The sequence below is a fragment of the Mesoplodon densirostris genome, chromosome 3 (assembly GCF_025265405.1).
Source record: "Mesoplodon densirostris isolate mMesDen1 chromosome 3, mMesDen1 primary haplotype, whole genome shotgun sequence".
NCBI classification, from domain to species: domain Eukaryota; kingdom Metazoa; phylum Chordata; class Mammalia; order Artiodactyla; family Ziphiidae; genus Mesoplodon; species Mesoplodon densirostris.
In genome coordinates, this window is record NC_082663.1 from 32,927,121 (window position 1) to 32,950,719 (window position 23,599).

Consider the following 23,599-nt stretch of genomic DNA (forward strand, 5'->3'; position numbering starts at 1 on the left):
AGTAGGACTTCCGCAGATGAGGCCGCTGCTGTTCTTAACTGGGTGCAGAGGTGTCAGGTACCTCCATGGGTGATGGCGAGGGAAGAGAAAGCAGCATTTCAGTTTCCCTGTAGGTCTCAGTGTGCTCACCCAGTGGCCTCCCTTCCCCTGCACAGTGGGGCGGTATCTGCAACTCCTCCCTCCCTGCTTCCCCTGCCAAAGGCTGTTTCTGGTCTCCCGGACGCTTGGTCACCTGTGCCTCTTGGCGTGGCCCCCAAGAACTGCGGTGCCTCGGACACTTGGCGGTGCTGCCCGTACATTTCTTGGAACTCTCAGCCTCCAGCTGCTGAGTTTAGCAGGGTCCCCAGCTCTGGCTTCCTGGCATCCCAAGCACAGCCCAGGTTCCCTGTAAGCCACGGCATCTACAGTGAAACACCAAGCAACGCTGACTCCATTCATTCATTGTTCTGTTCACTCTGTCTGCATGTAGCAATACTGTTGAATGCTGCTAGCAGGCACTAGGGCTACAACTTTCATCAGGTAGACAGAGTGCAGAGACCACATGCAGTACACGCCTGCCATCCTCAGTGATACCCCAGCAAAGCACCAGCGAAGGAAGGAGTAGGGGCCAAGATGAGGTACCCACAGGGTGCCTTTCTGGAGCTGCTGATGCGTTGGCCCCCATTGAAGTAATCTTTTCATTGTTCAGAGCAACTCTGTGGCCTCAGACCCCAAACAGAGTTTTCCATTTCACTTGTCTTTCAATAAAGAGCTTCAGCTAGGTCTTTCATCTGTTTTTTTCTTGTATGGACAGAAGTGCTTGAAGAGCCCAAGGACTTTTCTTGTGAAACCCAGGACCTCAAGACTTTGACCTGTACTTGGGATCCCGGGAGCGACACTGGCTTGACTAAACAGCCTTCCCAAAGCTATACTTTATTTGAATCGTAAGTGAGCTTTGGTTACATTAGTGACGGATTCTTCCTTGTTTAAAGTACTTGTGACAGTGTTACAGAAAATTTGAACAAATATTTTCAAGCCACCTGCCAGGGTCAGGAAGAAATCTTTAAGTGGTCTCAGGTATACAATACTTTCTACCTGAGTTTTGTTAAAGGACAACGTAGCATAAAAATGATAAGAAAGGCTGTTAATGGTGAATCTTGATATGAAAATAGTTCTATGTGGTGATCTAGGTCTACCTAATTTCTGCCTTTTTAAGAGTATCCAAAGTAAACTAAGGAAAGTTTTCACCACCCAAGAGGAGAAGTCAGCAATTCATCATTACACATTTAACCACATAGGTCAAATTTCTTGAAACAATATTTTCATCATTGGTATTTGTTGGTGACGGATGGATGCTGTTGTGTGGAACATAGTTTGAAAGCCACTGAGTGTGTCTCAGGGATACTCAGTGGATTCAGGGATACATATCTGCGTTGACAAAAATGTAAACCCTGAAATTGTTGTGTGGTGTTTTTTTTTTTTTTTTCTTTAAGATTTTCCGGAAAAAAGACACTTTGTAAACACAGAAACTGGTGTAATTGGCAAGTAGCTCAAGACTCACAAGAAATGTATAACTTCACACTCCTGGCTGAAAACTACTTAAGGAAAAGAAGTGTCAGTATTCTTTTTAACCTGACCCAACGAGGTGAGACTTGAGTGTAGCCCACTGTGGTCACGAGCATATCTTTGTTTGACACACTGTGTGATCAAGTAAATGTGCCATAGATTTTCACCTAATTCACATCCTAAGTGAAGGTTTTAGTTTATAACTTGTTTGTGCCACACTTCTCTTCATGGGTGCGTGCATGATCTGTGGTCCCCATTATTTGTTTATTTTGATAATGTAATAAACACCAACGAGCTTACCTCAAGTTCAAAATAGAAATCTGACAATAACTTACTTCATCTCCCATCCCACAGCCCCCCACTCTGCTCCTTCCACTAAGATAACAGATTTAAATCATGTGTGTGCATGTGTATGTATTCTCATTTTCTTATGAAATCCCCAAAATACTGTTTTTATTTTGTTTTAATGTATATGAGACATCAAGCTATATGTAATAATGCTAGTAATTGCTTTTATACAATATTAAATTGCTAATATTTACCCATATTATTGAGTGTTGTTATAGTCCATTTTCACTGCTGTAGAGTATTTCATTGCATAAATATACAGTGTTTTATTCATGCATCTCTTTTGGTGGATTTTCAGATTGTCTCAAGGTTTATGCTCTTGGATACAGTGTTAATAAGAGCATTTTGATATACATATCCAGTACACACCTAGAGTTGTAGTTGTTTTTCTTGAGTATATACCTATATACCTAAGAATGGAATTGGTGAGGACTCAGAAAATGTGAACGTTCTTCAACTTACAAGATAATACCAAATTCGCTTCCAAAGTGGTTGTACCAATATATTCTTTCCAAGTTGGTTTTGTCACCCTTTGCATTTTTGTCAGTTAATGGATGTTAAGTGGTATTTTGCAATGGTTTTGATCTACACAACCCTGAAGTTGAATATCTCTTTCTATGTTTTGACCACACCCCTGCCTCTTTTATGAAATGCAGCATCTTTAAACACGTTGTTCATTTTTTCTGGAATTCTCGTACTTCTCCTTTGCCTTCTTAATTCTACACCTCATTCAGATTTCAACTTAATGATCACTGCAGTCACCTAATTACAGGGTGCCACCAATGTAGCAGGCACTGGGCATCCAGCACTGAACAGAGTTGAGTAACTGCCCCTAATGTGTGTACATGCTAGTGTGTGTTTGGAGAGAGGGTTGAGAGTGGGGCATGGAGGCACACAGTAAATGTGTAAACAAGTTAATAACATAATTTCAAGCATCGCTAAGTCCTGGAAAGAAGATAAAATTCAGGTGAGAGGTAGAGAATGCCCGGGGTGCTGCTTCATTTGGGATGAGGGCACTGAAGGATGAGGAGACAGAAAACATCTAGAGCGTTTGGAGCAAAAGAACAGTATTTGAAAAGGCCTTGAGGTGGGAACATGCTCTGGGTGTTTCAGGCAGGGAAGAATATCCTCGTGTCTTTCCCTTGAGGGAAAGGAGATTGGAGTGGTAGGCAGTGGCCAGGTCACACAGCAACTGTGGAAGTGAGTAAGGTGGAAGGTTTTTTTTTAATTTCAGTTATACTATTTTTCGGTTCTAAAATTTCCATTTAATTCTTTTTAAAAAAAATAGTTTCTATTTCTCTGCCGAGAAGTGTTTTCCTTCTATTCATTTCAGATGCAGTTACTTTTTGTTTTTTTAATAAATTTATTTATTTATTTTTGGCTGCGTTGGGTTTTCATTGCTGTGCGCGGGCTTTTCTCTAGTTGCGGCGAGCGGGGGTTCCCCTTCGTTGCGGTGCGCGGGCTTCTCATTGCGGTGGCTTCTCTTGTTGCGGAGCACGGGCTGTAGGCACACGGGCTTCAGTAGTTGTGGCTTGTGGGCTCAAGAGCGCAGGCTCAGTAGTTGTGGGGTACAGGCTTATGTAGCTGCTCCACGGCATGTGGGATCTTCCTGAATCACAGCTCGAATCCATGTCCCCTGCATTGGCAGGCGGATTCTTAACCACTGCGCCACCAGGGAAGTCCCTGGATGCGTTTACTTTTACCTCATGGATCTGTTTTAAACTCTTTATCTAATTGTAGCATTCTAAGGGAGTCATATTGAGGCATGGGTCATCTCAAAGTTGACATCTGCTGATTGTCTTTTTCCTCGAAAATTGGTGACATTTTCTCTTTTTGGGTTTTGTTATGTATGTCTACTAATTTTGGATTGTATCCTTGACACTGTTAATGTTACTTTGGTTAGACTCTGGGTTCTGTTATATTCTCTTTGATGGGTCACTTCTCCAAATTTTGACTCCCTTCTACATTCTTGCCTGCTTTTGTTTAATTTTAAGAGTCCTCAGTTTCTTTTTATATTTGTTCAGAGTTTCTAATATAATCAGTGAGAGAAAAGGCTATACTTGGCTTACTCCATCTTGGCTGCAAGTCTGGTTTTGTTTGCCATTTTCTCAGAAATAAACAAAAATGCTTATTGAACAAGTCAATATAAAAATGAACTGCCTATTTACCAGTCTTTTTGGATCTGTGCTTGAATTCTTTTCATTTTTTCTTTTTTCTTTTTTTTGGCAGTTCATCCAGTGACTCCCTATAACTTATTCCCTAAAAATGTTGGTGCCACAAATGCCACCATGACCTGGAAGGTACACTCCATTGGAAACAATTCCACACTTTTGTGTCAGCTTGAACTCCTTGCTGAAGGAAAAGCGATACAAGTAAGTGTTCAACTTTGTATTTTCAAAAATTTCTTTGTGTCTGAACAGAGAGACTGGTGAGTGAAATCTCTTTAAACTCTTTTTTTTTTTTTTTTTTTTTTTTTTTTTCTGTACGCGGGCCTCTCACTGCCGTGGCCTCTCCCGTTGCGGAGCACAGGCTCCGGACACACAGGCTCCGCGGCCATGGCTCGCGGGCCCAGCCGCTCCACGGCATGTGGGATCTTCCGGGATCGGGGCACGAACCCGTGTCCCCTGCATCGGCAGGCGGACTCTCAACCACTGCGCCACCAGGGAAGCCCTAAACTCTTATTTCTATGTGTGTTCAAATGATATGGGTCATCTGTTTAAAAGGTCCAGGAAATTAATCATAAACTTTTAGAGTTTAGAGATTTTTTTTTTTCTCAAAGAAGAACTAGTCTTACTCCAAATCAAGTCTTACTGTGTGTGTGATTTGGCTTTGCAGTGAAGTATGCTCACCAATACTTCTGTCTTCTTCTCCCCCCAACCTTTTTTTTTTTTTTTTTTAATTAAGCAACACAATGTTTCCATCAAGGTGAATGGTGAGTACCTCTTAAGTGAACTGGAGCCTGACACAGAATATGTGGCCCGAGTACGCTGTGCTTATACCAACCACTTCTGGAAATGGAGTGAATTGATTAGCCAAAAATTCAACACAGCTGAAGCTGGTACGTTCGGCTCCCTGACGTCCCAAGGATCTAAACTGACTGACAGGAGATGGGTGGGCTTCTCTGAGAACTTTTGTTTGTACCGAAAACTCATGGGAAAGTATAACAACAGAGGCTTGGTACCATCTTTAAAACAACAACAACAACAAAAAACTAAATTAAATGCCTAATGAAGTGTGAGTGGGAAGATAGATACCTCAGACATTTGCCATCTGAGTTATTTCTACTGAACATTTTCTCTCTGATCTTCAGTTTGCCAAAATGGCTTCTAAACGAAAGGTATTGCTGGATTCCCGTTGGATCTGGGGCTATGTAAATTAGTATAAACTTTTAATTCAGGACTGGGGACAAACAGTAGCGTTTGTTCTGAGGAAAGCACTGATCTCATACTAAACAGCCTCGGGCTGTGTTTGGAAATGTAATGGTATTTGGAAACTTAATCATCATTGTTAAGTCGTTTGTTCCCACGTGACAACAAACTGGGAGCCTTCCTATGCTCTCAGGGGTCGTTTCCTCAATAATGACTGAACAGACTTTTTCCCCCAAATAACTGTGTCTTAGACCTCAGATAAACCTCAGGAGATGAGATGGCCCAGCCTTGCTTTCACCTCCTTCCAATCCCAGATGATAAAGTCTTACTGTTGCCCACTTTACACATGAAACAACTTGGGCCCCTAAACTGGGGAGACATGCCTGGTTTGCAGAGTTAATGAAAGGCAGAGACGTGACAACAGTAACCAGGGCAGTTACCGTTTATCTAGTGTTTAGTATGTGCCAGACACAGCTCCAAGTGCTTGCAATGTTTTCCCCTCAAATCCTCCCCCAATGCAGTAGGTCCTGTTATTCTCCTCACTTGATAGATGAGGCCGTGGAGGCACAGGGAGGGTGAGGACTTTAACTGGCCCCGCTAGCAAGGGACTGAGCTGTGACTGCAGCTCAGGCCCAGGCCGGCTGACTCCAGAGCTCCACCCTGATCTGACCCAGACTGGCATCTGCACGGTCTGTCTCTCGGGGGTGTCATTACAGCCTGGAGATCTTTTTGATTCAAGTCCTGGCTATTTTGCTGCCTAAGGAAGGATTATATATATTTATTTTATTCCATCTTATTATTTGTGTTTGTAAGCTGGTGAGTTCTTTCTGTTTCAGCCTGGGGGGAACATTTTAAAGCAGTGACTCTGATTGGCGGGCTGGCGAGGGCAGTGCATGAAAACCCACAGCCAGGGCTGGTCACCAGAGGTGCTCAGCAGGCCTCCTCCCCTCATCAGCATGCCCCAGCTCCCCTCCAAGACTCCAGTCATTTTTCATAGGGGTGTAGTCCCCTCCAGAGCCCTGTTCCTGATGGTAATTTGGTTTATTCCTCAATTGTGTTTCATTAAAGAATTTTTACTTTATTAATACTGCATTGCTTTGGGATTTTTTTGCAAATTTATTCCAACATTATACCTAAAATTTAGTGCAATGAAAAATAACAGAAAGATGGCATTTTTAGTAAATAGGTTTTTTTAGATTATAGTGTCATAAACCTGAAAAATACTTAACTTTGCTTTCGATGATGACAAGAAAATGAGATGAATCTACTGATGGTGAATCCATAGATTTTTTTTTCACCTTGGATAACACTTTACTTAATGCTGGCAAAGTCAATGTTTATGTGTATTATAATCCTACTTAAGCAGAATCATGGTGAGCAGAGCTAAATGACACCATGGGAGAAATTATATTGACACAAAGATGGAGCACCATCAACTGTGCTGCAATTCTCTTTTCTTGCAAGTAGTCATGTACAAACCAGCTGAAGATTCTGCATTGAGTTTGGGGGTCTCTTATTGAGTATTTCAATATGTTTTTGATTTAATATTGGCTTCTCCGACGGCTTGTTGAAAAAATTGAAATCTGCCTCTAATAGATCTTAAAAATATATGATCACCTTTATGTTGAGTAGAAAGTGTCAGCAACTAAGGGGGGGAAAAAGGACTTTCTTATATTTCAATTATTGGGGACTGTAAACTATATTTTTATGAAACAGAGAACTAAATTTTTATGTGTTATGTTGCAAAACAATGCTTCTTGCACAGAGATGTGTTGAAGCAAATCATAAATCACTGGTCCTACAGTTTACTGGCAAGAAAGACAAGGAAGCAAGCTCTTCTAGAACAGAGTGGGGAGAGGCATGCCGGGGAGAGGCGTGCAGCCAGTGCCCTGAGGGTCCACATGCAGGCAGCTGGCCCAGGCCAGGAACTTGGGGGGTGGGCATGCATGGGGAGGAGGGTGACAAGGAAGGGGTCCCAGGCTCTGACTGCAGCGACAGGCCAGCCTGTGTGCAGTTAGGAACTCGGGGAAGAGTGCAGCCTTCCCCTGGGGCTCTCTACTTGAGTGTGTCCATTGCAGCCTTCGCAAGTGGGGCAAGGAAATAGCAACAGTCTGCTGCTCCTAGAAATTCCAAATATGGGAAATTTACCTAACTAACCTCCTAGAATTGGACTGACAAAGGATTCCAAAATTCTTTGGTGGCTTCCAGAAGCTCTGAGGCTTGAGTTCACAAAGGCCCCATGTGATGTCCCATTCAGATGTAGCAGCCCTTTTGTAAAGCACCTACTGTGTGCCCCTTGTGAGGCGAGACCAGTATGGCTGCGGCCAAGTGGGTAGAAGTCACAGAGAGTGAAAAAGCGAGAAGCAAGCTCAGGCAGGACAGGCCGTGGTCACTTCTGTTGACGAAACTAGAGAAAGGTTGAATGTATTGTTGTGCGTGCCTATTGTGACCCTAGAGCTTTTCTTTGATTAATTTCAGCTCCCTCAGAGGCTCCTGATGTCTGGAGAAACATGAAGATGGTGTCGGGACATCCTACTGTGAGTTTATTCTGGAAGGTGAGATGCAGACGTTCAAAGAGACAGATTTTTGCTTGGCAGTTATCTTTCACTGAAACTAGACATTGGTGCATTCTTCTGATTGGGAGGACTCTTAACATGAATCCAGTAGAATTTGTTACCCAGTGGAGGAATCGCCGCTCCACATCCGTGTCCCCAGCGCTGGACCAGTAACTCCTTCCTCAGCAGCCTCTTGCACAGGTGGCCAGTTCTGATTGTTAGAACTGCATCTTCTAACTTCTCCTCAGGCCTGCCCCTAACATCTGCAGGGCCCAGTTCATGAGTATAAGAGGAGAAATATATACCGTAATTAAAAGTTATAAATATTTAACTATTCAGAGTATTTATATTTAAAAGTTATAAGTCAAGCTAAAAAACTGCAATATAAAATTAATCTTGTCCTATCTTAACTGACATGCCTTCATGACAACGTGGAAAGCCTGGTTTGTGTTAAGAACTCTCGGATTCCTCAGTGTTGGATGCTAAAGCATGGCCATGCTGAGGGAGCTGGCCCCTGGCCACAGGCCACCCCACTCTTTTTCCCATCTCCACTCCGGTCCTCCCCACCAGGGAGGACCCCCATGCACACACATGTGGACATGCCAGTCTATACGTCCAGGTTTTGTCCACACCCCAAGCTAACAGGTGCCCCAGCCCAATCTCAGGTCTGGGGGTGCACACACACCAGGGGCACTGGCTGTCCTTGGGAAGGTAGGCCAGAGGTTCAGGGCCCTCCCGTCTGGGTCTCCTCCTGTCTTTCCCACTCCATACTCACTGAGTGTGTTTTAATCCAGGCTAAAGAGTCCCCCTTTCTCTCTGTTCCTGACTTGGTCACTCCTCTCTGGACACAATATACTCTTGATCTCTCCCCCAAATGATCCTATTCTCTGCCCAATTTTAGTTAGAATAGAATGTCTGATTTCAAGCTTGGTGTAGAAGGTTATTTTCTCTCTTAAGCTGTTTTAATTTGCCTGGTGTGTGTGTGTGTGTGTTCAATCAAGGGACAGAAAAGATGAAAAAGAAATTAAGCAAACTCTTTGCAGAGGAAAGCCCATTTTGAAATGACTGTCAATATTTTTTTCAGCCACTATCAAAAGTGCATGCCAACGGGAAGATCCTATTCTATAATGTAACTGTAGAAAATCTAGACAAGCCATCCAGGTCAGAGGTCCTCTCCATCCCTGCTCCCACCAGCAGCACAGAACTAACCCTCAGTCAGTGTTCTTACCAAATCCATGTCACAGCTCACAACAGTGTGGGCCCTTCTCCTGCTTCTGTAATTGTCGTTTCTGGAGACCCTGAAAATGGTGAGTGTTTTTGGTTTTGTTTTTCTTCTCTAGAAAAATGTTGATGGTGTTATTAGGCAGAGATGGATAAATCAGAAAGGCAGTAATTTGGGGAGACCAAAGATCTAGCTGCCAAACACTGTCCGTCATTTTCTTTGGGTTCAGGCATGTCAGCGGGTTTCTGGTGCAGTCCTCCTTTGTGTGGGAAGAAGATTTCAGCCATAGCTCAGGGATTCTTCCAGCAACTTGGGAAATTGTCTCAAATTTATTCAAATAAATGCAACACCAACAACCAGTCCCAACTGAGAGTTAGAGCTGGTATGAAAGTGCTTTGCGGCTTATGAAATACGAGGTGCGTTTATTATACGGCAGAATATTTTGTCAGTCTTGGCCACCTATAAAGAGCCCAGGAACATTTCTGGACATCATGAGGAGAGCTAGCATCATCTTTTGAGAAGGGCTTTGCCAAAGCTCTGGAATAAAATGGTGATAACTGGCTAAACCCTTAGCCTGTGGGAGACCAGAGAAGGTGGAAGTGACCTTACATGTACAATTAATAATGGTGTAAATTTCCTTCTTGGAAGAGCTGTGCAAAGAGGTTGGCTGCACTAACCCCGCCTCCAGCAGTACACACTCTGAGACACTGCACACTTGGACATGACCCAACAGACATCCTAAGGTCATTCCTGAACCTTGCAATAATGTCACTCTTCAGTTACTGCTATAAAAATGTTCAGACCCTGCTTGTAGGGTTATGTCACGTTGCTTTATACCTATCATTCAAATTAGGCTTAAATTTAGGTTAAGTGGGCTAGATTAGAGGGTGTTATTATTTTGTTTTATTTATTTTGTTTAAGAACTATCCAGTGTGTCAAGTAAGAAAAAGAAATTGGGATTGTGCCACAGGAGAAAAACTAAGGAGTTACTTAACATAATCTTTGCTTGTCAAGAACTGTATTAGAGAAGGAAGTGAATAGTTGTATTCTGTCTTTATTAGCGCCAGAATGGGAAAGGTGGGCATTTCATTCACCCTGGGGGAGCTGAGAGATTAAAAAAAACACTGCCTCCAATGAGGCTCAGCTCAAACAACTCTGCTAAACACTATTATCTGTTTGGGGTCATCCCTATCTGTGGGTTCCTACCATACCTTCCTTCCCCATGCCCTGCCTTTAGAACCCATTCCTTCCCCTTGGGAGACCCTATCCAGCTTTCCTGATGTGGTCCACATTCTTAAGTCTCTAGAGTGGATAAAGGCACTGATGTGCTATGAGACAGACCAAGGAGGTTTAGCCAATTCACACTAGAGTGTGAATGACTGAAGAAAAAAAAAATAGATTCCCTTTCTTTTTCCCTCTACCTCCACTCCTCAAAACATATTTGCAATTTTAAAGAAGCAGCTTAGTAAGAGTCATGCTTCTAAGTTTGGGGTGAAATTTTAGTCAGTGTGAATAAGTGAAGTAGAAAATGTCAGTTTTAATATGAAAGAGATTTGTCTCTCTGACGAAGGTTCTGGGGAACCTCTCGCCTCATACCTGGGGGCTGCACATTCCTTTCGGTGTTCCCAGCTGGGTGATAATTTGGTGCCCTAGAAAATGTAATAGCACCCTGCTTTTGCATCAGTGTTCAGCTGTAATTAGAATTGCCAGATAAAATAAAAGATGCCCAGTTAAATATGAATTGCAGAGAAGCAACATGTACATTTTGAGTGTTAAGTCTGTCCCGTGTAACATTTGCGCCACACTGGCTGCCTCTCTGAACAGCTGCTTGCAGGTCCACCCCTTGATCAGAGTCTGCTTTTACTCGAGTGACCACCAGGGACTACTGCCCTCTGAACAGTGGCAGGCTGTGGAGACAACCTCGGAAATAGGAGAAATTCTCATCCCTCAATATCTAGGCTGACCCACTTGAAATCAGTAGAACTGTAGTCCACTGAGACCATATCACCTTTTTCCCAATTGTCAGACCTTAGGACAACTGCCCTGGTGCATAAAATACGTTGAGGTGGTATCCTAGGTCATAAGTAGTGTGCACATCCGTTCATAATCTGGCTTAGTACATACCTGAATTGTTCTTTCCTTTTTTCTCCACACTCACTTCAGTTTCTGCCCCTAACATCTAGGAGACCATAGTTAGTTCAGGGGCAGCCAGCATTATGTGGGACAATTAAGCCAAATTATTCATCCATTCAACAGATGATTTTTGAAAGCAGATCAAGTACCAGACAGTTCTAGGTCAAGGGTCAACAACTTTTTCGGTAAAGGGGCAGAGAGTAAATATTTTAGGCATTGTAGGCCAGACAGTCTCCAATCTATATTCTGTATTCTTTGTTTGTTTTTAAAAACTCTTTAAAAATCTTAAAACCAGTCTTAGCTTAAGGGTCATATAAAAACAAGCTTCCAAGGCTGGATTTGTCCTGCTGGCAGTGGTTTGCTGATCCCTGTTTTAGGGGCTGATGTCCCTTTGGGTCTCAGAAGATCAGGACAAGGGGCATCTGAAGGGCAGGTGTGAATATTTGTTGGGAGTGAGAGACAGGAAAATCTCTCTCCTGCCCTAACCCAAGCCCCATAGCAATTGAAGAGGTAGGGCTCTTACCTGCTAGATACGCTGCACGTTCAAGTTTATTTTCTTCTGTAGATATTTTTGCAAAATGTATGATTAATTAAATCTGAAGCATTGCCCTCTTTGTATGTACAGAAGAGGTTGAAAAAGGAAGAGTTAATGGCACAGGGGATGGATTTTCTGTGTCTTGGAAACCCCAATCCGGAGATGCCACAGGCTACGTTGTGGAGTGGTGTGATGGTCCCCAGGACCTGCCCTGTGTTCTCCAGTGGAAAAACCTAGGCCCCAATACAACAAGCACAGTCATTAGCTCGGGTAAGAAGAACCTTCTGTATTACCACGCTGCTCCAGTCACCTGGCAGCAACTTCAACAGGGATTTCTGGATCATCTCAGATACTTTGTGCTCAACTGATAACTACAAATCCAGCGTGGGTCTTGGAGTTCAAATTATGCAGTGATGTGGTCTAAGTTTTTACCTTTATATCTACTTTTACAGAGACCATCTGGACCGAAGGCTGGAACAGGTGTTCATGAGTCTCATGAATTTGTTCAGCAGTGAGTCAGCAGTCTCAAATGAATGGCAGAGGGACATTATAACAGTTGTCCTGAGAGCTTTTACAAAAGCAAAGAAGTGTGTGGATTGGGGAGACATAGGGGTAGAGCTGATGGGAGTCGATTATCAACTTCAGTTTCAATGGAACATGTAGAACTTGGTCTCTTTCCTCCCACACTGGATTTGTCATTTCGAGATTACTAGTGTAGCAGTTGAAGGAGCCTAGGTTTGTGGCTTGATTGGGGGGGTTGGTGGCGCCATCTGCTGGGCTCAAGATAAAGATGTGGGAATTGTCGGGGTCCAGAGGGTGATTGACGAGACTCCAGGAGGGCATTCAGTGACTGGTGGGGAGTGAGGAGGGGAGTCTTCCCTCGGCTTGAGCAGTGTCAGTGGCATGGTTCAGAGCTGTGGGGTGAGGGGAAAGTGAGGTACTGGAAGCAAATCTTCCAGACGCTTGCCCTTCATGGGCAGAGAGAAGGCCAGTCGCTGGCAGGGGATTTGGAGTCAAAGGAGAGTTTTACATGGTTTTCTGTGTCTGGTTGAATTCTGCGCCCAGTTGCATGCACGTGGATAAGGGCATGTTTGCGAGCTCTTGATCAAGAGGAGGATGTAGAGGACAGTCGCCCAGACTTCGTGGGAAATGCTGGAGGACTCAGGGGGAGGAGGGAAGATGGTGGAGGTGAAGGGCAGAAACCCCGAGGAGGAAACTCTTAAGGGGACACACATTCATTTTTCATTCTTCTTCTTTTCAGAAGTAAAGAGAATGGCATCCTGTGTGATTGAAAATCTGTTGACTTTTCTTCTCTAGGTGCTTTTAGACCAGGGGTTCGATACAACTTCAGAATTTATGGAATTTCTACCAAAAGGATGGCTCATTTATTAGAGAAAAAAGCAGGATACTTGGAGGAACTGGGTAAGTTTAAAGCATTTAACGTGTCCATTGTTCAGAACAACCCAGAAACTCTTCACTTTGGGTTTAGGAAGATTACAGCACCTTTCCTAAGTTTCAGTGTCCCGTTTATTCTGGCAATGGGGTTTTTTAAAAAGTTATTTTTTAATCATATAAATATAAAACATTTTCATTAAAGACAATTTATAAGATGTTATGCAAAAGAAGACAAAATCATTGCTAATTTTACCACCCAAGGGCAAATATCGGGAGTTAATATTTTATGTGTATCCTTTCTCAGTACAGATATACACTTTTAAATAAAAATGGGATCTTTTTTATTACTACTCTATGCAGTTTTGTAAAGTGCTTTTTGACTCATGTCACTAATATTTAACTGTATCATTTTTTAGTACTGCAAAGTGCCTCATGGTTTGCATATGTCAGATCACCTGTCGTTGGACTTTTATGATGATTACAAAAATATTTTTCAATTAAAAACTATAAAATTCACCTTCAGTTATCTTACAGTCTCAAATACCCAATGTCTCTCTTCTTTCTTGGCCAAATCTCTTATGCCCTATCTGACTCACCATCATTTTATCTGAATCTTTGTCCATTGCTCTGATAATGGTTTTTCAACAAAGTCCCGGAAGTAGAATACTTGAGCCAAAAGGTTTGAACTTCTTAAATACAATTTTACAATTTTTAAGACTTTTGGTAGATATTGTGAAATCGCTGCCCCCCCAGAAATTGTACCATGATCCCACCAGCAGTGTGGGGGAGTTTTGATCCTCCCATGTGGTTGCTAATTCACCTTCACGGCATCCAGGGTCTCACACCCACTGGAAGCTGGGCAGCTGTGTCCTTGATTGCCTCTCACCAATCAGACCGGCTCTTGGGGTTCTCCGTTGGGTGGGAGCTGCCCCAGAAAGGCAGGAGGGGTGTGTTGTGTGTTTTGGCGGACATAGGTCAGGTGTGCACCAGCGTATGTGCTGAAACAGGCTCTCAGGGAAGCCTCAGAATAAACGCTTTCCGATTCTCCCTGTGACACTTGGACAATTGTGCATTGCTACCACCTGGGAACTAGAGTTCTTCAAAGTTGCCCATACCTCTTCAAACATAACCCTTCCTCCTCCTCCCTTCCTCCCTACTTCAGTTCATCCTCCCAAACACTGTTGAGAATTCAGACTCAGAATGAAGTCTAGGAAAGCCTCTCTTTTTTGCTGTGTGACCTTGCCAAGTTACTGAGACTCTCTGGGCATCCATTTCTACATCTGAGAGAGGTAAGGCTTGAACAAGATGATTGCTTAACTCCTTCCCAGCTCTCACGAACTAAGTCAGGGTGTACATCCTCTAGAGAAAAAGATGAGACTCCTTCACTTGGCACACGCACCTACAGAGTGGGCCGTGCTTCTGCTTTCAGTTTACACCAGTGCGCTGAGACTCTTTCTAAATCGTAAATCTTACATTATCCCAACTTCCTTTCCTAGCTCCTTCAGACAACCCTCAAGTGGTCATGAGTAACTTGACCTCCCACTCCTTCACTCTGAGTTGGAAGGATTATTCCACTGAATCCCAACCTGGCTTTATACAAGGATACCATGTCTACCTGAAACCCAAGGCGGGGGAGCAGTGCCACCCGGCATTTGAAAAGACAGTTCTTCCAGGTGACATTTTTTTTGTTTTTGTTCTTGTCTGTTTACCGTTTCAAGGTCTCATTATTTGAAATCATTGGAAAGGCTGCCGGCTGTCTCTGACTGTGGCCAGGTTGAATTCTGTGCTCATGTGCTTTTATGACGGAATGGTGTTCTTAAACAAGTTAGTAGGGTGGACAAGACCATGGGGGCCAGGATTTTAACTTACTTAAAAACAATGTGGCCCAGTATTTTTAGAAGCACCTGAAATACCCTCAGCTCCTTAAGAAAACCTACCACTTAGGAAACGTTCTTGCTAACCTCATTTTCTTTTTTTCTTTGACGCCATTAAAGTTTATTAAATGTAGATCTAGGTAGCACGGGCAGGCTCTTACTCTCTCTCTGGCAGGTTTGAGTGCTTCCCCTGGGTCAGGAACATCCCCTGTTTAGCAGGGTGCTTGCTTTGCCTGCCGTCTCCCGACTATTTTACCAGTGTCCCCAGGGTGATGACATTATGATTTCATTTTTGGTTGGTTTAGAAATGTTGGCAGTGCCAAGTCACCAAGAGTATTAGTGCACCACTGTCTCACGAGATCTTTATCACGCTCTTAATAGTTTTTTCTTCGTGGAAAAAAGAATTTTTTTTTTTTAAACCCACAGAAGATTCAGTATGTTGCAAATACACAATTGACAACCCGGAACAAAAGACATTTGTTGTGGAAAACCTACAGCCAGAATCCGTCTATGAGTTTTTTGTCACTCCTTACACAAGTGTTGGCGAGGGTCCCCTGGATGCCTTCACAAAGGTCACAACTCTGGATGAACACTGTGAGTTTTTCCAAATCAAAACTCTTAGCAGTTCCTGGGAAAATGACACACACCATGGGCATGGGTTTTGTCTAGATTGGGAATTTTTAAACCTTTCTTCTCTTTCTGTGTCTGTCTCTTTCTTTCTCTAGATGAAACTCACCAAAAAAGGAAATGTTATGCAGAATCCCACTACGTAAAATAGATAAGAGTGAAGCTAATCCAACTGATCTATAACCTGGAAGCTTCCTCTTGCCTCTCTCTGGCCCCTGCAGCACTTCTCTGGAACTCAGTCCCAGAATAGTTTGAAAATCACTGATGGCGTATTTTTAGTGTTGACTTGGGAAGAGCCTTATGAGTTCTGTCTGGAGAGGGGTGGGCATGTTTTTCTCAGCAGAACTGCTCTCTGCAGCCAGCCTTCTGGCTGGTTTCTCTCAGTGGCAAATTACTGGCTTCCTGACCTTGCCTATCTGGGGATACTAGAAGGTGCGGTGGGGCAAGCAGTGTTGGTTCACGAACCCCGTGTTTGCAGATTTGATGGGGAAAGGGTGAGACAAAGAGAGCCATCCTTTCAAAACGCATTTGGCTTGAAAGATGGAGAAAGAAGAGGAAGGGAGAAGAATAGCAGGTTACTGGTAAATAAGATTCTGCCGGTAAATCCCGCCCTCCAACAAAGAGGAAGGTGGTGGGAGAAAATAGATACTGACGGAGGAAGCGGGGAAAGTAGGTAGCAGATAGAGCATCATAGGAGGTCCATGCTGGAAAGGACCTCTCAAGATACTCCTCCATGAAAAACAAATAGGCTAAGATATCTGCCTGAGTTGCCAAGTAGCGGAAGGTGGGGCTCTGGGGATGGGGTGGGCTCGTCAGGTAGAACCACTGGACCTGGCTGCCTGACTGGTGGTGAGGATGCCCATGACCACAGTGGCAGGTTGGGGCTGAAACATGGCCCCAGGTCTCTAAGCCAAAGGCCAGAACTCTCATAGTCAGGTTAAGATTCCAGTCAACAACTCACATTACTTGAGCATGCTTGCCATTTTAGAGTTAATTTTAAGTTTATTTTCAGGCTATTTTTCTTCCAGCTTCAGTATTTACTTGGCTGGTAGAGGTGTGTGTATACGTATGTGTAACACACACACACACATATAATACATATGATTATCTTTATCTCAAGTATATTTTCTAGATTTCATTTATCTCCCTTACTCCCTTAAGCCTTGGCTGTGGCTCGATTCTATTGATTATTATGAAAAAGTAAACTAAATTGCTGCATAATTGCAGCAGTGAGAAGGACAGTCCACAGTCACAAAAGTAGTATGGAAGACTCACAAATGCAATGGTGAGTGACAGAAGCCGGGCCCTACTCTTGCTGCACAATTCCACACATAGAGTATAGACAGAGGCAAGTGCTGTTTATGTGGCTGAAAGGCAGGATAGTGTTTACCCTGGGAGGGGAAGATGCCTGGATGGGGACACTGGGGGACTCTCAGGGGAGCTGGTAACGTTCTCTTTCTTGATCTGGGTACTGGTTACGTGGGTATGTTCAGTTTGTGAAAACTCATTGAGCTGTACACTTAGGAGCACTTTTCTGTATGCACATATTATACTTCAACAAAAAGTTGAGCAAAGCCTGTCTGAAGTTTGGAAACTACTATGGGTAGCTCCCCAGGCTTCTTCTCAGATACATTACAAATTTGTAATTTAACCAAATTTTAAAACCAATTGTAGTCATCAAAAGTACTGCTCTTGGGCTTCCCTGGTGGCGCAGTGGTTGAGAGTCCACCTGCCGATTCAGGGGACATGGGTTCATGCCCCGGTCCAGGAAGATCCCACATGCCGCGGAGTGGCTGGGCCTGTGAGCCATGGCCGCTGAGCCTGCGCGTCCGGAGCCTGTGCCCCGCAACGGGAGAGGCCACGGCAGTGAGAGGCCCGCGTACCGCCAAAAAAAAAAAAAAAAAAGTACTGCTCTTGAGAGCAAGGTGTTCTTTTTTTTTTTTTTTAAAACATATGTGTACTGATTTATTTATTTTTATTTATTTATTTTTGGCTGCGTTGGGTCTTCGTTGCTGCATGCAGGCTTTCTCTAGTTGTGGTGAGCAGGGGCTACTCTTTGCTGCGGTGTGCGGGCTTCTCATTGCAGTAGCTTCTCTCGTGGAGCACAGGCTCTAGGTGCACAGGCTTCAGAAGTTGTGGCACGTGGGCTCAGTAGTTGTGGCACACGGGCTCTAGGGTGCAGGCTCAGTAGCTGTGGTGCACGGGCTTAGTTGCTCTGCAGCATGTGGGATCTTCCCAGACTCAAATCGGTGTCCCCTGCATTGGCAGGTGGATTCTTAACCACTGCACCACCAGGGAAGTCTGAGAGCAAGGTGTTCTTTAGTGGTGTCAGGAGGAGTTTCTTTCGCCTTACCTGTTGTCAGGGATAATTTTAGGCCAGTTGTTGAGGTGCTTTCTCTGCCACCCTCTTACCTTTCCATGTCCTTTTCTCCAGAGCCCTGTGCTTCCTCAGAGCACTGGGTTGGGCCTGCCCTCCCTGACAAAACTCCAGCTTTATCCACCAGCACCACAAGTCAGGCCCCATTCCTGCAGGACAGCTGGGGAGGGGGATGAGGAAAGCAGGGAGGCAAAGGGATTGAACAGGAATATATATACATGTGAATGACTGTCAGCCTCCAAACCCCTTCGTGTGATTTGCTTTTATAAAAGAGGATGTTTACCAACCCAGCTGAACTATTCTTTGGTGGATTTGCAAGCAGTGAGACCAGGAAGATGGGCATTTATGAAAATGAAGTACAGGTTGACATATCTGAGAAATAAAAATAGAATGATTATCCCGGGTGATGACTTAGGTAATTTTCTCAGAGCCTAACTAGAAGGGGTGCATTCGTCAATTTTTGACGTGTAATAAAATACCTCAAAATCTCAATGGTATACAAAAACAGATCTCTCTTTTGATGCTCCTGGCTTGGCTGATGTAAGCTGGGCCAGGTGGGACTCCAAGCTTCAGGCAGGTTTGCTCCATGTAGCTTCAGCTTAGGCTGAAGGGACAGTGGCTCTGAGGGGCCAACTCTTCTCAGAGTGGGTCACAGGAACACAAGAGAGCAAGCCAACTACAAGCACACTGAACGCAGCTACCAACCAGCATGACAACTACTCACCTCCCATTGGCCAAACCAAGTCACATGGCTGAGCCCCCAAGTCAAGGGTGTGGAGTATAATTCTCATACAGGGAGGAAGTAAAGAATGGGGAGTAGTGATCTAGTCTGTCAGGAGAGGTAATGAGTTTGAGTCACAAGTGTTGAGGGCAAATGGTTCCCTGTGTTGGCTGGTTGGTCTCACTGCCCTGCTCCCCAGCAGTCAGACAGAACTCATATTGAATCTTGTACAAATGGAGTTTTGAGGAATAAAAGACATGTAAAACTATTTTTATTCCTTTGAGGGAAAAGCAGTCATTAAAAATATCCCTTTCTTTTTTCTCTCCAGCCCATATACTGATACGCATCATCCTGCCCATGATTTTCTGCGTTTTGATCGTCATGATAATTTGCTACTTAAAAAGTCAGTGGTAAGTGTGCGGGGAAGGTTTAATCCAAGAAGGAGTCAAAGAAGAATCTAGAAAGGAGCTAGAAGTCACACCTGATAATATGAGGAAAAGTGCTGAAAAGGAAAGAACAAAGGAGGATTTGGTGGAAATATGATAAGTTTTAAACAATCTTGTTTATCAACAGATAAGCAATAAATCAATACATAAGGAAACCAGACTTCCCTGGTGGCACAGTGGTTAAGAATCTGCCTGCCAATGCAGGGGACATGGGTTCGAGCCCTGGTCCGGGAAGATCCCACATGCCGTGGAGCAACTAAGCCCACGCGCCACAACTACTGAGCCTGCGCTCTAGAGCCCGTGAGCCACAAATACTGAGCCTGCGTGCCACAACTACTGAAGCCTGCGCACCCTAGAGCCCATGTGCCGCAATTACTGGGCCTGTGCTCTAGAGCCCACGTGCCGCAACTACTGAAGCCCTTGCACTCTAGGGCCCGCATGCCACAACTACTGAGCCTGCGTGCCACAACTACTGAAGCCTGCGCACCTAGAGCCTGTGCTCCGCAACAAGAGATGCCACTACAATGAGAAGCCCACGCGCCTCAACTAGAGATAGCCCGCACACAGCAACGAAGACCCAACGCAGCCAAAGATAATAATAATAATAATAAGGAAACCAACTATTTTAAAATGTTGCAAAATTTGTTCATAGCAATAGCTAATATTTATATTTCACTTACCATGTACTTGGAAGTGTTCTAAGTGCTTTACATATAACAATTCATTTAATGCTTCCAACACCACCATCACCACCGTAATGATCTCCATTGCACCAGTAAGGAAATTAAAGCATAGAAGGGTTAAAAAGCTTGCTTAAGGTTACAGTGTTAATGAGTGATTGAGAGAGCGCAGATTAGAAACCAGGAATCTGACTCCAGCGTTCTCACTCTTAACCATTCCACTATATTGCAAAATTCAGTCTAATTTTCACTGTTTTTCTAGGCTGAAGGAGAAGTGTTATCGTGACATTCCAGACCCTTACAAGAGCAGTGTCCTGTCATTAATAAAATCCAAGGTAAATGCTGGGAAATTGTATGGATACTCATATGCTTGTTAAAGACCAACCCAGGGCTGGGGTTATAATGATCATACACTCCTAGACCTTCTCAGGAAGATGTCACAAAGCAAAAGCCTCTTCTCCCATAGCCATGAAAGGGTTGAACGCAACTTTGATTTCTTCTGTCGGGATATCTTTTGGTTTTCAACATCACCTCCAGTTAACTTGTGACCAGGATAAAACAAAACAAAACAAAAAATTGAAGCTCTAAGTGCGTTTCACATACTGTATATACTGTGATACACACACACACCTTTGCACACTTTCTGTTTCTGTTCCAGGAGAATCCTCATCTAACGATAATGAATGTCAACGAGTGTGTTCCAGATGCTATTGAAGTTATAAACAAGCCGGAAGGGAGTAAGATACAGTTCTTAGGCACTAGGAAGTCACTCACAGAAACTGAATTTACTGAGCCTGCCTACATTTACCTCCTTCCGACAGAGAAGAACTACTCTGGCCCTGGACCTTGCATCTGTTTTGAGAACTTCACCTATAATCAGGCAGCTTCTGACTTTGCTTCTTGTGGACATTTCCCAGCAACCCCTCAAGCCCCACCACATCAGCTGGGACCACTGACTTCACCTGAAAATTTACTAAAGGCACTGGAACAAAACTACATGAATTCCCTGGGAGAAATCCCAGCCGGAGAAGCTAATTTGAATTATGTGTCCCAGTTGGCTTCACCCACCTCTGGAGACAAGGACAGCCTGCCAACAAATCCACCAGAGCCAGCACTCTGTTCAGAGTATAAAATGCAAATGGCCATACCCCTGGGTCTTGCCTCCGCTCCCCCAAGTGAGAACAGCAGCCTCTCCTCCACTACCCTTTTAGTTCAAGGTGAACACTGCCGCTAAGCAGTGTACCCATTTCATATCCTTATGCTACATAGACCCTAGGAGAAGCATAGCCGGCACCATTCCATCACCAGATACCTCGGGGCTTAATCCCAGTGCGGTAGCATCACCACTGTCAGGTCTGATTTATATAGTCCTGCTAGGTTTTGAAGGTCAGAAGCTATGAAACTTAACATTAACCCTTGGAGCAGGCTCACTGTAGAAATGGCAGGACCATGGGAACAGGCTTACCTTGCTGCTGCGTGTTCCACATTCACCTTTATAACAGCAGACTTGGCACTTGACATAGGGATAGACCCCATCCACTCAGTACTGGACAGGTCCTTGAAGTTCAGTTTTTAGTAAGAAAGTATTTCCATTAAGTTTTACCCCACATTTAATATCGTAAGAGTAAAGGAACTAGATTTCAGGCTTTAATAAAGGCTACAGAAGATTCGTTACTGGAGCATAAATTGTCAATGTTAATGTATTCTGGGTGTGTTTAATGAAGAAGTCACAGATATTTGAGACCAAAACAGATTTTAGACTTGCCTTGAAGTGATGATAATTTGTAGCTCATTGATGTAGTAAAATGAACTCTTCCTATTAGACCTTATCTAATAGGTAAGACATGCGAATGAATCAATGAGATCCCCACAACTGTCCTTCTGTTTAGTTTACCACGGTTAAAGAGTGGGACTGGCATGGAACCCCTGCCTCAGTGTCAAGATTATAGCACTCTTACTTAGTAGGCACGTCTTCTACCACAATTTTTGATGACTACCTCAGAACAGATAAAAGGACAATGTCATTAATTCCATTCACATTTATGGTTCCTCTTTTTTTCAAGAACTCTGATATATAAATGACCTATTTTCAGTAAGCATCTTTTGGACTCTGCAGTAGGTTGTCTGGGTCAAGATAATGCCTTCACTGTCTCCTTATATTCCTATTATGCTAACATGATAAAATGAAACCTCATTGTTGAACATCATTTAGATATAACTGCAAAAGGCTAAATGGAGTGGGAACTCCTGTAGTGGCTCAGCAGCAGCTTTGTCTCTTTGAACCAATATATGCAAAGCACATACCTGGTACATAGCAGGTGTTCAATCATGCTAGAGTTCTTTTCTTTCTGCCCGACAACCCTTAATGTTTACTTATCACACTTCTAAACAAGCACAGTTAGGGGCTCCTTTTTCTTTGTTGTGGTGGAGATGACGCTGCCTGTGCTTCTGGTACCGAATGCCCTGTGCTGTGCCATTCCACGCCATGAAGAATGAGAGAGAAGGAGCCAAGCTGAAAGGAACATGGCTGTCAACTGACCTAAATATACACAAACCCGGACTTCTGTTCAGGCTTTTCAACTTTTTCCTTCCATATAACTAAGCCTTTGGCTGAATAATGGGCTATGTACACCTAACACAGTACAAACGAGTATCTTGATTAAGTGTTCTGAGAAGACTCGGGCCAGTATTGTTATCATTTAGCCTCTTTGAGTTTGTCATGATGCAATTATAAAAGTACATAGAAACATCAATGACAGTGATGATTGATTTGTAAATAGTATCTTTCATGAAGATTAAAAAAAATAATAATCCACAAAACCTTGAAGTCATTTTTGTTGCAATAAGCTTTAATTAAAATATTTCACCATTGCATTATTTTCTCTACCTCAATGAAATGAAAATCTTAACAATTATTATAGCCGATAAATAAGCTTACTAGAAATGTAAATTCCTGAGTACCAGTCCAAATCTCATAACCAGAATCTCTGTGGTCCAAGGCCTGGAATTCATATATTTCATAAGTTTCCAGGCATTCAGATGCACACTCGACTTTGAGAATCATTGGTCTAAGTCAAATGAAAATGTCTTTCTGAAATATGACAACATACCAATAGGATAGGCTGGGCTATATAACTTTGTCCTTACAGTATCACTATGACTATAGTTTTGGCTGTAAACATTCTTCTCCCATCTTTGTAAATAACCAAATAACTTAGTACTTGAAACCTATATGCCATTTAACAGCATCATTTTAAGAAGTGTTATTCAGAAACTTTGAAATTTGTATTCATGTGTCAGAATTATTACGATTAAAAAAAAAACAACTCATGGAGAATTTCAAATATATACAAACGGAGAAGAGTTTAGCAAACCCTTATGCACTGTCATCAATCCGAACAGCCACTAAACCATGTTTGTTTTAGTCCATCTATACTCTTATTCAGTCTCCCTCCTGATATGATTTTGAAGCAAATCATGATTTCATCTGTAAATATTTCTCTAAATAGGGTTTACTTTTTCTAATACAGCCATAATACCTTTTAAAAAAACATACCTATCAAAAACCAAACAACCCAATCAAAAAATGGGTAGAAGATCTGAATAGACATTTCTTCAAAGAAGACATACAGATGGCCAAAAAGCACATGAAAAGATGCTCAGCATTGCTAATTATCAGAGAAATGCAAATCAAAACTACAATGAGGTATCACCTCACACAGGTCAGAATGGCCATCGTCAAAAAGTCTACAAACAATAAATGCTGGAGAGGG

At 43.2% G+C, this 23,599-nt stretch overlaps 1 protein-coding gene across 4 annotated transcripts in view; it reads left to right on the forward strand.

Moving 5' to 3' along the window:
- Nucleotides 1-22,700, forward strand: part of OSMR (oncostatin M receptor) — a 67,297-nt gene extending 44,597 nt beyond the window's left edge. For 2 of the 4 annotated variants that reach the window (XM_060092823.1, XM_060092824.1), the window contains exons 6-18: nucleotides 794-923; nucleotides 1,473-1,624; nucleotides 4,123-4,265; nucleotides 4,798-4,951; nucleotides 7,740-7,816; nucleotides 8,901-9,123; nucleotides 11,797-11,976; nucleotides 13,024-13,128; nucleotides 14,598-14,774; nucleotides 15,402-15,569; nucleotides 19,029-19,110; nucleotides 20,089-20,161; nucleotides 20,485-22,700. In XM_060092823.1, coding sequence (XP_059948806.1) covers nucleotides 794-923; nucleotides 1,473-1,624; nucleotides 4,123-4,265; nucleotides 4,798-4,951; nucleotides 7,740-7,816; nucleotides 8,901-9,123; nucleotides 11,797-11,976; nucleotides 13,024-13,128; nucleotides 14,598-14,774; nucleotides 15,402-15,569; nucleotides 19,029-19,110; nucleotides 20,089-20,161; nucleotides 20,485-21,060 — 2,240 coding nt within the window. In that variant the 3' untranslated portion in view covers nucleotides 21,061-22,700. Of the gene's footprint in view, nucleotides 1-793; nucleotides 924-1,472; nucleotides 1,636-4,122; nucleotides 4,266-4,797; nucleotides 4,952-7,739; nucleotides 7,817-8,900; nucleotides 9,124-11,796; nucleotides 11,977-13,023; nucleotides 13,129-14,263; nucleotides 14,391-14,597; nucleotides 14,775-15,401; nucleotides 15,570-19,028; nucleotides 19,111-20,088; nucleotides 20,162-20,484 lie in introns of those variants that run through there. The other 2 variants (XM_060092825.1, XM_060092826.1) reach the window with 2 other exon arrangements.
- The last annotated feature ends 899 nt before the right edge of the window (nucleotides 22,701-23,599 follow it).